Here is a 14,380-nt window from a genome sequence, read left to right on the forward strand (position 1 = left end):
ATAAGAACAGAGAGGTTAAGTAACTGATACAAACTCCCACAGCCAAGAAGGGGCAGAGTGAGAATTGGAGCCCTCATCTATCTGACTTGACAGGTGTGCTCTGCACACTGACCTGCGAGTGCCTCCGCTCCTCTGCTCCCAAGTCTTGGTGGGGAGAGGGATTTCCTAGGACATCAGAGAGACCGTCAAGATCAGCTTCCCTGCCAGGTCACCTTTGTTCCTCTCTTCCATGCCATTAGCCCCAGTTGCCGTGAGGCTTCAGGTTGACCTGGATCCCTCTTTTTTGCAGATGGGCAGTCCACGTGGATCCTGAACCTAGAGGACCTGCATTTTGGAGAAGGTGTCTACTATTTGACCGTGGTCCCCGCGTCTGATCTGGAGCTAACTACTGGCAGGGACCTCACAGTTGGCATTACCACCTTCCTGTCCCACTGTGTGTTCTGGGATGAGGTCCAGGGGACTTGGGACAATTCTGGGTGCCAGGTAAGGACAGGACACAAAGCAGAAGATAGAGCAGCTTTGTTGGGTATGTCCAGCTCATTTAGGGTCCCCTTTCACTGCCTCTGGTGGCCATTTTGCACCCCTCCAGCAGTGTCTTTGCCTATGCTATCCCCTGTGCCCGGAATGCCCCTCCTCCCCAATTTAGTTAACTGCGCCTTCAGATCCTGCCGCAAGTGTCACTTCCTTGAGGAAAGTGTTACCCTGGCTAAGTCAGATTTCCCACTACAAGCTCTCCTGGTACAAACATCCACTCCTCCATAGCACTAAACACAGCACTAAGCCATTTCATATCTACTCAGGAGGCCACTGAGACCATGTCTGTTCCCTCAGTGCACCGGGAGACCCACAGCTCAGGAACGGTGTGCTCACCATTGGGAACAAATGGCCATTAAACAAATGGAAAAATAACTGGGAATCCCTGCTGACTCTGGGCTTCTGGGGAGCCAGGGTGTCCTCTCCAGGGAACCGAACTCAGAGCTGAGCCCTTTATTCTATGCCAGGCGCTGTGTTCCATGCTTTACTTGCATTACCTCATGAGATCTCCACAATACTCTCTAAGATGGTATAGGTATTCCCATTCTACAGGTGGTAAAACAAAGGCTCAGGAAAGTCAACATATTTACCCCAAATCCCTCGCCTAGCAGGTGGGAGAGTTGGGACTCAAACCCCAGTCTGTCTGTCTCCGAAGCTCCAGGCACTGTCTTGCCAAGTCCTGGGACAGCATATGGCTCTATTAATTGCGATGAGATTCCTATCTCAGGTCAGCTCAGCTCTACCCATGACATGTCCAGATGTTGACTTAGAGGCCATTGGAGTCCATCTCTGGGGCATTAGTGTTCCTCTTCCCCCTTCCATGCCCTTCAAATACTGTTCTATCCCTGGGGAAAACTTACCCTGCCCAGAAAACTCCTGTTCACTCTTTGATCTCCCACTCTAATGCCACCTACTCAGAGCCTCTAGATATCGGGGGTCTCCCTCTGCTGGACTTCCACAGCACTTCACACTCTCCCCAAGAACAGTAACCTCTGCATCTAGCTGAAATTTATCACACACCTGTCTCCATCTACTAGATCATAAATACCTTCTTCCATTTATTCAAAAAATATTCACATGTGTGAGGCAGTGGCAATATAATGGTTAGAAAAACCAGTGAGCTTCCAGTCTGGCAGGGAGCAGAGCCAAGAAGCAAATGGCACACATGATCAAATGACAATGATCACAAGTTGTGTAAGAAGCCAGGCCCCAGGAGAGCTACAAAAGGGGACTCAGAACTAAGCTCCTTTGGGGTTTGTTTCTGCCACAACTTCAGCTTCCTTGTCAACTCTTGCCCTGGCTTCTGTCCATCACACAGAGAGAGTTCTCCAAGTGCCTATTAGAAATGGGTGGGTTGACATGTCCAAGAGACAGCATGTTCCCCACGCTTGCAATAGAGGCCTTTGTACCTCATTAACAAGACACTGGGTGTGCTGCAACCTTCCAGAGCCTTCACTCCCAGCAGCTGTCTGATGCCCATGCTGCTGGCCTGGGATGTCCTACAAGGCTGTCCTTGGAGACCCGATGTTCAGAAAGGGGGATGGTGCAGCAGCTTGGGGCATGGGCTCTGACATCAGACAGACTGGGTCTCATCCTGTTTCATCAATACTAGCCAGATGACCTTGGACAAGTCACTGCACGTCTCTCAGCATTCCCATGTGAAAATGGGGATAAAGGGTGGCTACCACTTACAGTTGGGGCAGGGGCTAGACAAGACAGGCAGAGAAAGTAGTTAGTGTGGTGCCCGGCCCACAGTGAGTGCTCAGCATAAAGTGATTGCTATGTTGAACAATCTGAACATAGAGAAGACAAAACTACATATAAAATGGAAATCAAGGAAATAATGAACATGGAATTTGGGTGGTGGCTAGGAGGAGGAAGCATGAGGACAGACTGAGGGAGGACCATTTAGCTAGGTGTAAGTTATTGTACGTTTCTAGCTTTTGAGTAGATAGGGGGTTTTCAGGTCCTTATTATGTTATTGAAATATACACCTACTAATACTAGCATACATGAATGTGGGAGCGTGTCATAGACCAAAAGTTATATGAATCCAACAATGTGTACTTGATGCTCATTATACAGACGAAGATATGGATACAGGTATAGATATAGATATATAAAGATCACTGAGGAACCATAAATAAGTAAATGGGATCATCAAGTTTGGGTGGAAAAGCAGCACCAAATTCTCTCAACAGCTGAAGGAAGCTCCTAACCTATTGTCTATAGGACCTTCTCAGAGGATAAAGGCAGAATTACTGCTTGTATATTTTCTCAAAGATACTAAAGGTACCGTTACTGTCACAAGAGAATGAGCAGATTAATTCCCAGTGTTAGAGACTCTCATGCTGGAAGGGTTGGGAAAGCCCAAAGAGGCAAACATGTGGGCATAAAATGCCTGGTCCCTGGGTTCACAGCACTGACTTGGGTTTCTTCTCTGAAACCAGCTCCACCCCTCCAGGTGTGCCAGGTGTTCCGATAAGCCCCATAGCTGCATGGCAAATGCTGACCAGGAATGGGAAATGGAAAAACAATGAAGCAAATGAGGAACTAAAATCTGTCAATGAACAGTTGGGCATCTGTAGTGCAAAATTTAAAGAGGGTTTCATTCTTGGGGTCACCTAGGGCCTTGCCCTAGACACAGCTGGGTGGTATGTGCTGTGACGGGCACATCCCCAGGGCCTCCTGACTCCCCATCTTGTGCAGATGGGTGAGGCTGAGGACAGCTAGAGTGGTACTGCTCAAAGAATGAGCCTAGGATAGGGGCCCCTGGTGTGTAGATCTAAGGGGTGAAATTTAGAGAATGCTTTCTTGGTGCTGAGACACCAACTTAGGATTTAGACATCTGTCCTTCCCATTTCTTTACATGATTCCCCCAGCCTTAGTTTTTTGTGTTTTTTTGTGAGATGACCAATCATCCTAGTGTGGCTGACACTGGGGGCCTCTTAGGACACAGGACTTTCATGTTTAGAAGAAGGAAAGTTCCTGGGGAACTGAGATGATCTGATTACCCCAGATTTCCTCTCAGCATCCAGCCTGTTGCCTGGCCTAGAATTAGCACTCAACATGTCTATCTGTCCAGTGAGTAAGCATCAGGCAGAGAATGTACTGGAATGATACGTATCAAAGTTGTGATAATGGCTGCTCATGGAGGGTGGGGGGCAGAGGGAACTTCAACTTCACCCATATTAATTCTTTAAAAGGGTAGAGAAGACTGGCCCACTGAGAATGATGGGTATAAATTGCTACAGATAATATTCTCACTATTTTAAAATTTTTAGTTAAATAAAAAAGCTCAAGGGAATCCTACAGCTGGTCTCCCAAGTGCCCCCTCACAGCAGTGTCCTCCTCCCCTGGGCTGGAGCATGCCAAAGATATGCTGGCATTCCCACCAGGGTCTCTTTGGGGTTGCAGGTCGGGCCACGGACTACCCACTCCCAGACACACTGCCTCTGCAACCACCTCACCTTCTTTGGAAGCACGTTCCTGGTGATGCCCAATGCCATTGACATCTGCCAGACCGCCGAGCTCTTTGCCACCTTCGAGGACAATCCCGTGGTTGTAACCACTGTGGGCTGCCTCTGTGTGGCCTACGTGCTGGTGGTGATCTGGGCAAGGAGGAAGGACGCTCAGGATCAGGCCAAGGTGAGGCTGCATGAGCTTAGGAAGGGGAGGAAGAAGCAGGGTGTTCCCTTCAGAATCTCTGGGGATGGAGCCCAGGTGGGGAGCCAAAGGGCTAGCAGCAAACCCATGTTGTCCCATGCAAGCCAGTTTGCCAGCCTCAAATGTAAAATGGCCTTTCTTATGAAACTGTCCAGAGGATTCTGTTACTGACCATTCATTGAGGTTTTACTATATGCCAGGGATTATCCCATTTAATGCTCCCCCACAGCTCTAAGAAGAAGGTACTGTGTTGAGAGTCCCCAAGACCACCCTCAAGTTCAATGATTTGCTGGAAGGACTCACAGAATTCAGAAAAGCTGTTAGACTCGTGATTATAGTTTATTACAGTGAACAATGCAGGTTACACTCAGCAAAGGGAAGGGTCCAGGAGAGATCCGGCCAGAGCTTCCAGCTGTACTCTCCCAGTGGAATTGTATGGACAGACTTCATTCTCCTAGCAATGGCGTGTGACAGGACAGATGAGCTGCCAAGAGGGGAAGCTCACCTGAGCCCTGGTGCCCAGGGTTTAAGTGGGGGTCAGTCACATACATTTGGACTGCTCATATGAGTCAGTTTGGTTACTCAGTCTCCAGCAAACCACCGACCATCACCACCACCACTCAGATGTCAGACTGTTTCAGCATGGCCCAAAGCCCTCACGTTGTTAGCAGAGACTACGTGGTGTGGGCCAAGGTATTCAAAGACACACTTATCATGCAGGATATTCTGAGGACATAGGGATTATCTTTCAGGAGCTGCCCAAGAGCCAGGGCTTTCTTTGAAACGTGGAGAGTTTGGACAGCCCAGGCCTTCTGAGACCCCCACCTCCATTTACTGCAGAATAAAAGAGACCAAAAATCTTCCTACAGAGTAAAAGAGACCAAAGACCAGAGAGGGCAAGTAACTGGTCCAAAGCCACCTCCTTGAAGCCAGAATTCAAACCCAGACCTACCTGATGATAAGACAGGTCTCAGGATAGAAGTGAGTTCAAACAACAAATTGCCAACAACAAAATTCTGATTATTTTTCCAATATAGGCACCATGTCTGACATTTAGTAAGCCTTCAATAAAATGTTGTGTGTCTTGAGTAACAGTGTACCTTGGGCTTATCAATAACTGCAAGGATGCACTGTCCCAAAGCTCTGAAACATTCTCCACTTCCTACCCTCCCCCGACACAGCAACACCTCCCAGGATGTTATGGTGGCATGAACCTTAGTAGTAGTTGCAACATTTATACTGCTGTCTTTGATCCACTCAAGGGATTGAACATTCATACTTTAAGTGCCTCACCTGTAGGCTGGTTCCCAAAAAGCAGACTCTGCCATGGAGTTGAGCATTCAGTGTTGCACAAAGTGCTTGGGATCAGCCCCTGGAAAGGAAGGGAAGGACACAAGATGAGCAGAGAGAGAATCTGAACTGGGAACTCCAGAGATGCCCTGAGTTGGGTTAAGATGCCCACATCTTGATACCACCCAGACACCACATCAATCTGCCATTGTGTGTCAACCTTTCCAGGAGAGCATAGAGGTGGCTCTTGCATGCCTGACATCTGGGGGAACAACCCATCCATTGGCAGGAGATCTGGGTGGCTCATCACAGAGCCCACTACAGCCTAGAGAATCTGGCTTTGTTTTGTTTTTCTGCTAAACCACCCTTACGTTCACTCCCTTTAGATTCCCTTGGAGTCCCAATCTGGTCACCAGCATTAGAAATTCTCCATAAACAGAATTTGTATCATTTACCAGATCAAACATTGAATGAAGTCTCAGCTTAATGCCAAGTTCATTTCCAGTTTGACTATTTTGAGTTTTATTTAATATTAGATGCATTTTGTACTTTTTCAAAAAGTTTTTTATTTTACTTGTTCTCACCTAATGGAATGAATAAATAATGTACATAATTTTGCTCTCTCCCTTTGTCACAAATGACCCGTTCCCTCTTAACTGTTGTGCAGTGGATGAACCCACTGAACAGGACCCTCCTAATGCCATCCTTCTGTCCAGGTGAAGGTCACAGTGCTGGAGGACAATGATCCCTTTGCCCAGTACCACTACCTGGTGACAGTCTACACTGGACATCGGAGAGGGGCAGCTACTTCCTCCAAGGTACGTGACCATGCAAGTTGATCAGTATGTCCCACATACAAAGTACTTGCTGGTCCACTGTTGAGTTGCCTTAGCACAGTGGATTTAGTGTTGTAAAGTGTTGTTTTTTTTTTTTTTTAAAGGAAAGAATCTTTTGCCAAACAAAACATCCCCCCCAAGTCCCAATATTTTTTTTTTTTAAAGATTTTATCCATTTATTTGACAGAGAGAGAGAGAGAGAGATCACAAGTAGGAAGAGAGGCAGGCAGAGGAGGAGGAAGCAGGCTCCCCGCTGAGCAGAGAGCCCGATGCGGGGCTCGATCCCAGGACCCTGGGACCATGACCCGAGCCGAAGGCAGAGGCTTTAACCCGCTGAGCCACCCAGGCGCCCCCCAAGTCCCAATATTTAAAAAGATAAAGGAGAATAGGTTAAGGAATAGTTGGGGCCTAGCACCGTGCCACTGGTCATCTCCCTCATCCCTACCAAAGAATAACTCAGTTAGTTGGTAACCTGCATGCAAATTTGCTCACATATGAAGAAGTCAGTAAACTGCTATCAATGAATAAAGAGGAAACAGAATTTTTAAGAGAGAAGGGAGAAAGGAAAGAAAGAAAATATGCATACCATTTGAAAGCAATGAGTCTTGAGTTACATTTTTCTAGGTAAACTGATTAGCAGGCATCTAGCTAAGAGGTCACGTTAAGCCACCTGTCCTTCAGCAGGCTGACTAGAAGTAGTGAAGAAACTATTTCACTCGCTTATAAATTCTCTGAGGTTCTTGAGCATTTACCTGTGGAACATATAGCAGGTTGTCTCTGTAACGTCTCACCATCCTTAGTTAAGTCTGGCCTGTGACACATCACTCATCAGAATATACTGTCCTCTGCAGCAGCTTTCAAGTTTCCTTTACTAAAACTGAGGGCCTCGTGGAACATAGTTGGAGAACCACTGGCACAGGTATACTAACCTGGAGAAAGCTCTATTTTTTTTTTAATAACAGTAAGATTCATTAGAGTGGAGCATTTGTCTTTTTACTTTTTAAATCCTATTTTTATTTATGTATTTGTCTTATTTTTATTTTAAAAATTGTTTTATTTTGATTTATTGCTGTGTCTAGGGCCCCAACCAGCTGTCTAACATAAAGTAAGTGCTCAGTAACTACTTGTGAAATAAACATAGGAATTAATTTCATCCATCTAATGAAACATTCTTCTCATTTCCTTTAAACATTCAAGAGTCCGTCTTAATAGGAAAGGAGTGAAAACTTGCAACCCATAAGCCAATTCTTTTTCTGGAGAGTTGCAGTCACATTTCAATCTAATATTGTTTTAGTATGGGTATCTGCCAGAGGCCAGGGATGCTGCAAAACATCCTATGATGCACAGGAAAGCCCCCAGAGCAAGGGATTATTGGGTCCAGAATGTCTATTGTGGAGAAACCCTGTGGTGGAAACAGAGTGAAAACAAGGATTTGAGTTTGAGTAGTTGATTTGGCGGGGGGCGGGGGGTGGTGCTGGATCCTAGACACCCCAGTAGAGGACTGAGGTGACAAGGAAGGGACGGAACCGGTAAAGGGTACCGACCCATTACTTATCTGGGCAGCTGCAGCTAATCCCACAATGGGACTTTGGAATAGAGTAAACAGCATGGGCCTCAAAGTCATCTCCACTGATGGCTGAGGGAACTGGCTTATTTACCCACCAATCCCATGAGTTGTTGATGGAGGACAGCTCACAGCACCATTAATTCTCTGGCACTTCCAGTCTCCACTCTCAGAGCCCAAGAACCTCCAGGAAAGCGATACAGCTGCTGGCAGCTGGACATGGGTGCAGGGATCGCTGCAGCAATGAGGCTGAGGGATGTGGGCCAAACACAAGTGGCAGAACTGCAGCTCTCGGCTCAGGAAATCAGGCATGCTCATCAGCATTACCTGGATAATTGCAGAAAAGCAGATTCCTGGGCCCTGTTCCCAGCATTTTTAGTTGGTAGGTCTGGAGTGGGGCCTAGGAATATGTATCTATGAAATAATGGGCTCTCATGCATTCATGTCTCAGTGCCAGGCACATTGGGAGACCCTGGGAATAGAATTGTTGGGGCGGGGGGAACCAGTTCTTACTCTAGAGCCCTTATAAACAAATACATGGAAAGTTTAAAAAGGTTGTCGAGAAGTGTTTTATAACTCATGCTGAAGACAAAAATGCAGGCAGTGTTATCCTAAATCTTCACATACCTGAAAAATAGCTCAGGCAGGCCCAAGATGGAAAGAGAGGAGAGAATGAAAGGGCCTTGCAAGGTTGGTTTTCATTGGGTTTTGGATCCTTCCAATGAAACACAGCCACCAGGGCTTGGTTACCATGTGGAATTGGCCATTCCTCGTCTCTGGATTTCAGGTGACTGTCACCCTATATGGCCTGGATGGAGAGAGTGAACCCCACCACCTGTCAGACCCTGACATCCCAGTTTTTGAGCGAGGAGGAGTGGATGTCTTCTTACTCTCCACCATGTTCCCCCTGGGGGAACTGAGGAGCCTGCGGCTGTGGCATGACAACTCAGGGGACCGGCCATCCTGGTAAGTCAGGGGTGGGCACACCATGAGAACCCACGAAGTGCCACACCAGGGCTGGGCATTGTGCATTTGCTGCTAGGCTGATCCTCACAAGCCTCCTCAAACACACAGAATGGATCCCCATTTCACAGAAAGAGACACGGAGAGTTAGAGAGACCCAACCACCCATGAGCCTCACAGACTGGATCAGTAGCTAGGACAAGGACTGGAGGTTGCAAGCCTGGGGTCCAGTGCTAGCTCCACTCTTGGCACATCTGCAGCATCAACCTTCATTCAGGCCCCAGTTCCCCATCTGTAAAATGGGGATAGATGTCCATTTTGAAGATAAACCTTGCCCAATAAGAGGAGACTAAATGAGACATTGGGCTGGTTATTTAGGAGAAGAGGTGAGAACAACTGCCACTCTGAGCATTAAGCTAACTCTTCCCGTTCCTGTGCCTTTTTCTCATTGGCTCCTCAAGGACAAGTATTCTCATTCTTGTTTTACAGGTGGGAAAATTTAAACTCAGGCAAGATAAGTGACTTGCCCAAGGTCACAGAGCCAGCAAGCTCAGAGATGAGAATCCACCCGAGGATTATTTGGCTTGTGAGGCCAAAACTAGTGACCTAAATGAGTCATTTCCAGCCTGACCACCCATCAGTGGCTTGCAACTTTAGAAAAACAGAGCACTTCTATTGATATCTTCAATTTACCTAAGGGATTAAACATTACTACTTTAAGTGCTATATGTTGGTTCCTGGGAAGCAGACCCTGAGATAGAGTTCAGGGTACAGGGTGCCTAGGACCAGCTCCTGGGAAGGGAGAGAAGGAAGCAGGATGAGCAGAGGGAGAAGAGCTTTGATGCAGCACAACAGCTTGGCTGACCTCCACGGGGAGCTCTGGAGTGTCCCGAGTTGGGTTGGGATGCCCAGGTCTTGATCACACCCAGGCACTGCACCCATCAGTCATTGGATGTTGGCCTCCCCAGGAGAGTGCAAGATTCGACAGAGGTGTCTTCCTGGAAATGAGAAAATGCATGTCTGGAGCTTTCAAGCATAGTCCCTATTACACAGTAAATGCTCAGTAAAGAGGGGCCCTTGATATCGCTATTCTTTTTTTTTTTTTTTTAGTCACTATTCTTTTTTTTTTTTTTTAAGATTTTTTATTTATTTATTTGACAGACAGATCACAAGCAGGCAGAGAGGCAGGCAGAGAGAGAGAGAGGAGGAAGCAGGCTCCCTGCTGAGCAGAGAGACCCCGGGATCATGACCTGAGTTGAAGGTAGAGGCTTTAACCCACTGAGCCACCCAGGCACCCCTTTAGTCACTATTCTTATCAGCCATAAGGCAACAGGGGAAATGGAGGCTCCTGCATCTGACATCCCAGCAGAGGCGAGATCATTCCATTTCTTTCCCAGGTCTCAAAGACCTAAATTAGGTTAGATGACACCCATGAGGTCCTGAGTCTAAACTAGATGGCTCACTCCCTGGGTATATGCCTGAAGGAAGACCAGCATTTGTGTGCCTGTGTCTGTGCCTCCCTGAATTCCCACAATGTAGACAACTTGGCTTTTTTCCCATGCCTCTGGACGCTGGTCCTGGACTTGCAGGCCTGCAGCAGGATTAAAAATTTCAGGAGGCGCTCTCTTGCAGTATACATCTGTGAAAACGTGGCAGCCTCCAAGAGCTGGCTCTCCACACTAGCTGAGCTTCCACATGAGGCCACTTCACCCCCTGATTGCGGCATTTTGGTCAAGGCACCAAGAACAAGGAAGAAAAATACAAAATCTGTCTTTTCAGGAGTTCTTATTCTTAAACTCAGGTTTGCAAGGGTGTTAACCTTCATTGTATCCAAAGAAGCCTCACCCGCCCCCCAACCCTGTCCTCAGAAGTATGGGTCCCTTCTCTAGGTATGTGAGCCGGGTGCTGGTGCATGACCTGGCTAGGGACCGGAAGTGGCATTTCCTCTGCAACTCGTGGCTGTCCATTGATGTTGGAGACTGTGTTCTTGACAAAGTATTTCCAGTGGCCACAGAGCAGGACAGGAAACAATTCAGGTAACTTTTTTTTCGTAAGCAAATGCCATTTACCTTGTTCTTTCATCCCTAGGGAAGATGTATCACAATCCAGCTGAAGCAGAATAAAAGCATGTTTCGGCTATCGTGCCTGGGTAGCTTTGAGTGTGTGACATTAATGACCAATCAGTTTTTCTTGTTGGGACTGAGGGGCTCTGGAGGGACATGGACCCTCTGACACAGAATTATCTCTGAGGTGGTAAAATGGTTGAACAGTTATCCATATTTCCTTACACAGGACATAGAACAATATGTTTCATATGAGTGAACAGAGTGGTTTGAATGGTGATTTCATGTCTGCCCACCTGAGCCTCCTTCTTCAAACAATTTTACTCTAAATAGGTGCTTCAGCATGTGTGTCCCTGGGCTTTCCCTCTTTCCTCCTACATCTGGTCAAACACATCAAAGCAGATAAAAATGTACACACACATGCTCATGTGCACACACACAATACCACAGAATGTTGCTTATTTTGTATCTTTTAAAATGGTGTTACTCTAAATATGTCATCTTATTTCTTTGATGACAGACCATGAACATCCTTCCAGGACAGTATGCTTGGGTCAAATGTGTCCTTGCTGGCTGCAAAATATCCACAGACTGGATGTCTCACAACTAATTCAACCGTTTTTCTATCAATGGACATTTAGTCTGTTCCCAACCAATATTTAAAAAAATCAAGAGACTCCACAAAGAATCTGGCAAGTGTGAAGGTGCTGGGCCAGTGTCCTGCCTGGTACCAGTCTGCTGGAGCAGAGTACCAACTTTTTTCTTTGAGGGGCCATGTGCTCTCCATTTTACCACAGTCCTTACCCACCCCTAGTACCTCACTCCCACCCCACTTCATTTAACTTGACTTATTTATATCTATCCAGGCATTTGAGTTTGTGACCTCTACTTTAAATGGCTTCTGAGTTAGGTTCAAAACAAAGTCTGTTTCCAGTGTATTTACTGAAAGGTGTCTTTCCCTCCTAGCTGCCACGGGGAACAGCTCAGCCTGCAAAGGGAAAAAGTCTGAGTCAGAGAGACTTGGACCCAAGGACAGGCAGAACACTGATGTGGGCACAGGGCTCCCAGTTTCACACGCATGCTTCTGACTTGCTACATGCCCTTGCAAAAGTCAGTTCACCTCTCCAGGTCTCGGCTTCCACATCTGAAAAATGAGCTGTTCAATGTGCCTCCCCCAAGGGGACCTGTGCCGGTCCTGTGAGGTGATGTGGGTAGCATACTTAGCACAGTGAGCGGCTCAGAGTAAGTGCTCCATTACCTGAGCAGATATGATCCGCCCAATGCATCAGACTTGTGATACCTGAAAACCAGACAAAGAGCTGCTTAAAGGCAGGGCTGTGTCATTCCCTCATGAACCTTGGTGTCCAGCAGGACACCTGGCACACAACACCAGGCTCACCAAATATTTGTGGAACTGTCCGTAGAACATTGAGTAGAACAATCACGTGGAAATCACTGTAGTTGGCAACTGACCTCTCTCCTTATGCACCTTTACTCTGAGTCCAGGCCACTCCCATGGCACAGATAGATGGTCAAAGTACCATGCAAGCCTGAGGGGTGCTGGCATTAGCCACCAGAATGGGCACCAGCCGGGAGTATCAGTTCCACACACTCTCAAGGTGAATTGGTGCCCCTGTGTAAGTCCTGCGGTTAGACTAAATTCTAGACCAAATCCTAAACTAACACAGATGCCTAAGGAGAATGTGGTGCCATTTTCAGAAATCCTGTCTTGCAATTTTGATTCTCTTAAACTGAGTCCGAAGCTAAAGCCTGGGATTTTTAACCAATATCATCTAATGCACTAGTTATAATAAACCTAATAATACTATAGTTATAGGATTATATTAAAATTACAACAAAAATGATGATGGCTAATACTGATGAGCACTCACATAGATGTCGGCTACTTTGCCAAATGCTGTACAAAAATCATCACTTAATCCTTTCAGTAATTCCATGAGGCAGGTTCTATTATAACCCCCATTTTACAGATAAGTAAACTGACATGCAGAGAAAGAGTAAAGTAACTTGCCCGAGGACACACAGCAGGTAGGAGGGCCACCTAGGATTCCAACCTCCTCTGTTCAGAACCCCCAACACTAACTAAGTGATGTTAAGATGTTGTATGTCTTCCACATGAGAGAAAACAGAGGATAAATCTTAGAAGCAAACACCTCCCTCTTATCCCAAGATTGCTCCGAAGAGACCAGTCTTCTCCCATCTCCACCCCCTCTCCCTGCCTTTTCACAGGCACCTATTTTTCATGAAGACCTCCACAGGTTTCCAGGATGGACACATCTGGTATTCCATCTTCAGCTGCGCAGCTCGGAGCAACTTCACCCGTGTCCAGAGAGTGTCCTGCTGCTTCTCCCTGCTCCTCTGTACCATGCTGACCAGCATCATGTTCTGGGGTGTTCCCAAGGACCCAGCTGAACAAAAGATGGACTTGGGTAAGTCCCAATGTCATGACGGAGCTAGTGGTCAGTGGGTGTCACACAATTCCAGAGGTCCCAAGACCACCTTCAGGTTCAAGAATTCTCTAGAACTACTCACAGAAGTCAGAAACACCATTATGCTCATTACAGAGAAAGGATACAATTAAAATCAGGAAAAGAATGAGGCACATGGGGCAGGGTCCAGGGGAGACCAGGGCAGAACTTCCAGTTGTGTTCTTCCAGGGAAGCAGTGACAATGGTCAGTAGTCCCAACGACGATGTGTGACAACACACATGGTGTATTGCCAACACGGACACTCCCTAAGCCCTGGTGTCCAGAGTTTTTTACTGGGGCTTGCTCACATAGCTGACCCCTGCAGGCTGACCTTAGTCTGTAGCCCCTCCAGAGGCTGAGGTGACACTGTGTGGTGAAGGCCCACGCCATAATCACTGTTAACATAGACGATACAGTGTGGCCCAAGACCTCAGGTAATCAAGGTGTATCTACCAGACAGAACATCCGAAGAGCTTAGAGGTCACCTCCCAGGAGCCACTCAAGGGCCAGGCCTCTCTTTGGGCAAGGTTAGTCTTTACTGCACACCCACCTTCTGGAAGTGGTGGAGAAAACTTTCCCATTATCCTTTTTCTTCCTCTGTCCTAGGTAAAATTGAATTCACTTGGCAGGAAGTGATGATTGGACTGGAGAGCTCTCTCCTCATGTTCCCCATCAATCTCCTAATCGTTCAGATCTTTCGAAACACCTGTCCTCGGGTCACTAAGGAGCAGAAAACTGAGAAATGGGATAGGGGCTCCCCTAGCCTGGCCTCCTCACTACAGCCCATGGAGAATGGCCTTCTGACACTTGAAGTGGTGACCAAGGCATGTCTTCAAACTTGACGGTGTGGGGGTGCTCTGGTCTGGGCAGAAATGGTGGGGGGAGTACTGCGGCTTGAGATCTGGCAACCCCATGATGGATGACAGCATCAGCCTCCAAGATTCATCAATGACACACACATGTGTGTGCACACA

At 47.1% G+C, this 14,380-nt stretch overlaps 1 protein-coding gene across 1 annotated transcript in view; it reads left to right on the plus strand.

Annotated features, from left to right (window-relative positions):
- Nucleotides 1–14,380, plus strand: part of LOC308357906 (polycystin-1-like protein 2) — a gene marked incomplete at its 5' end in the record, with an annotated part of 90,501 nt that overhangs the window by 49,992 nt on the left and 26,129 nt on the right. The window contains 7 exons of the mRNA XM_080827785.1: nt 290–483; nt 3,952–4,182; nt 6,207–6,308; nt 8,678–8,856; nt 10,743–10,889; nt 13,167–13,366; nt 14,013–14,230. Of these exons, the coding sequence (XP_080683911.1) occupies nt 290–483; nt 3,952–4,182; nt 6,207–6,308; nt 8,678–8,856; nt 10,743–10,889; nt 13,167–13,366; nt 14,013–14,230 (1,271 nt within the window). The remainder of the gene's footprint in view (nt 1–289; nt 484–3,951; nt 4,183–6,206; nt 6,309–8,677; nt 8,857–10,742; nt 10,890–13,166; nt 13,367–14,012; nt 14,231–14,380) is intronic.

This window comes from Martes martes (assembly GCF_963455335.1).
Source record: "Martes martes genome assembly, chromosome: 17".
Lineage (NCBI taxonomy): Eukaryota > Metazoa > Chordata > Mammalia > Carnivora > Mustelidae > Martes > Martes martes.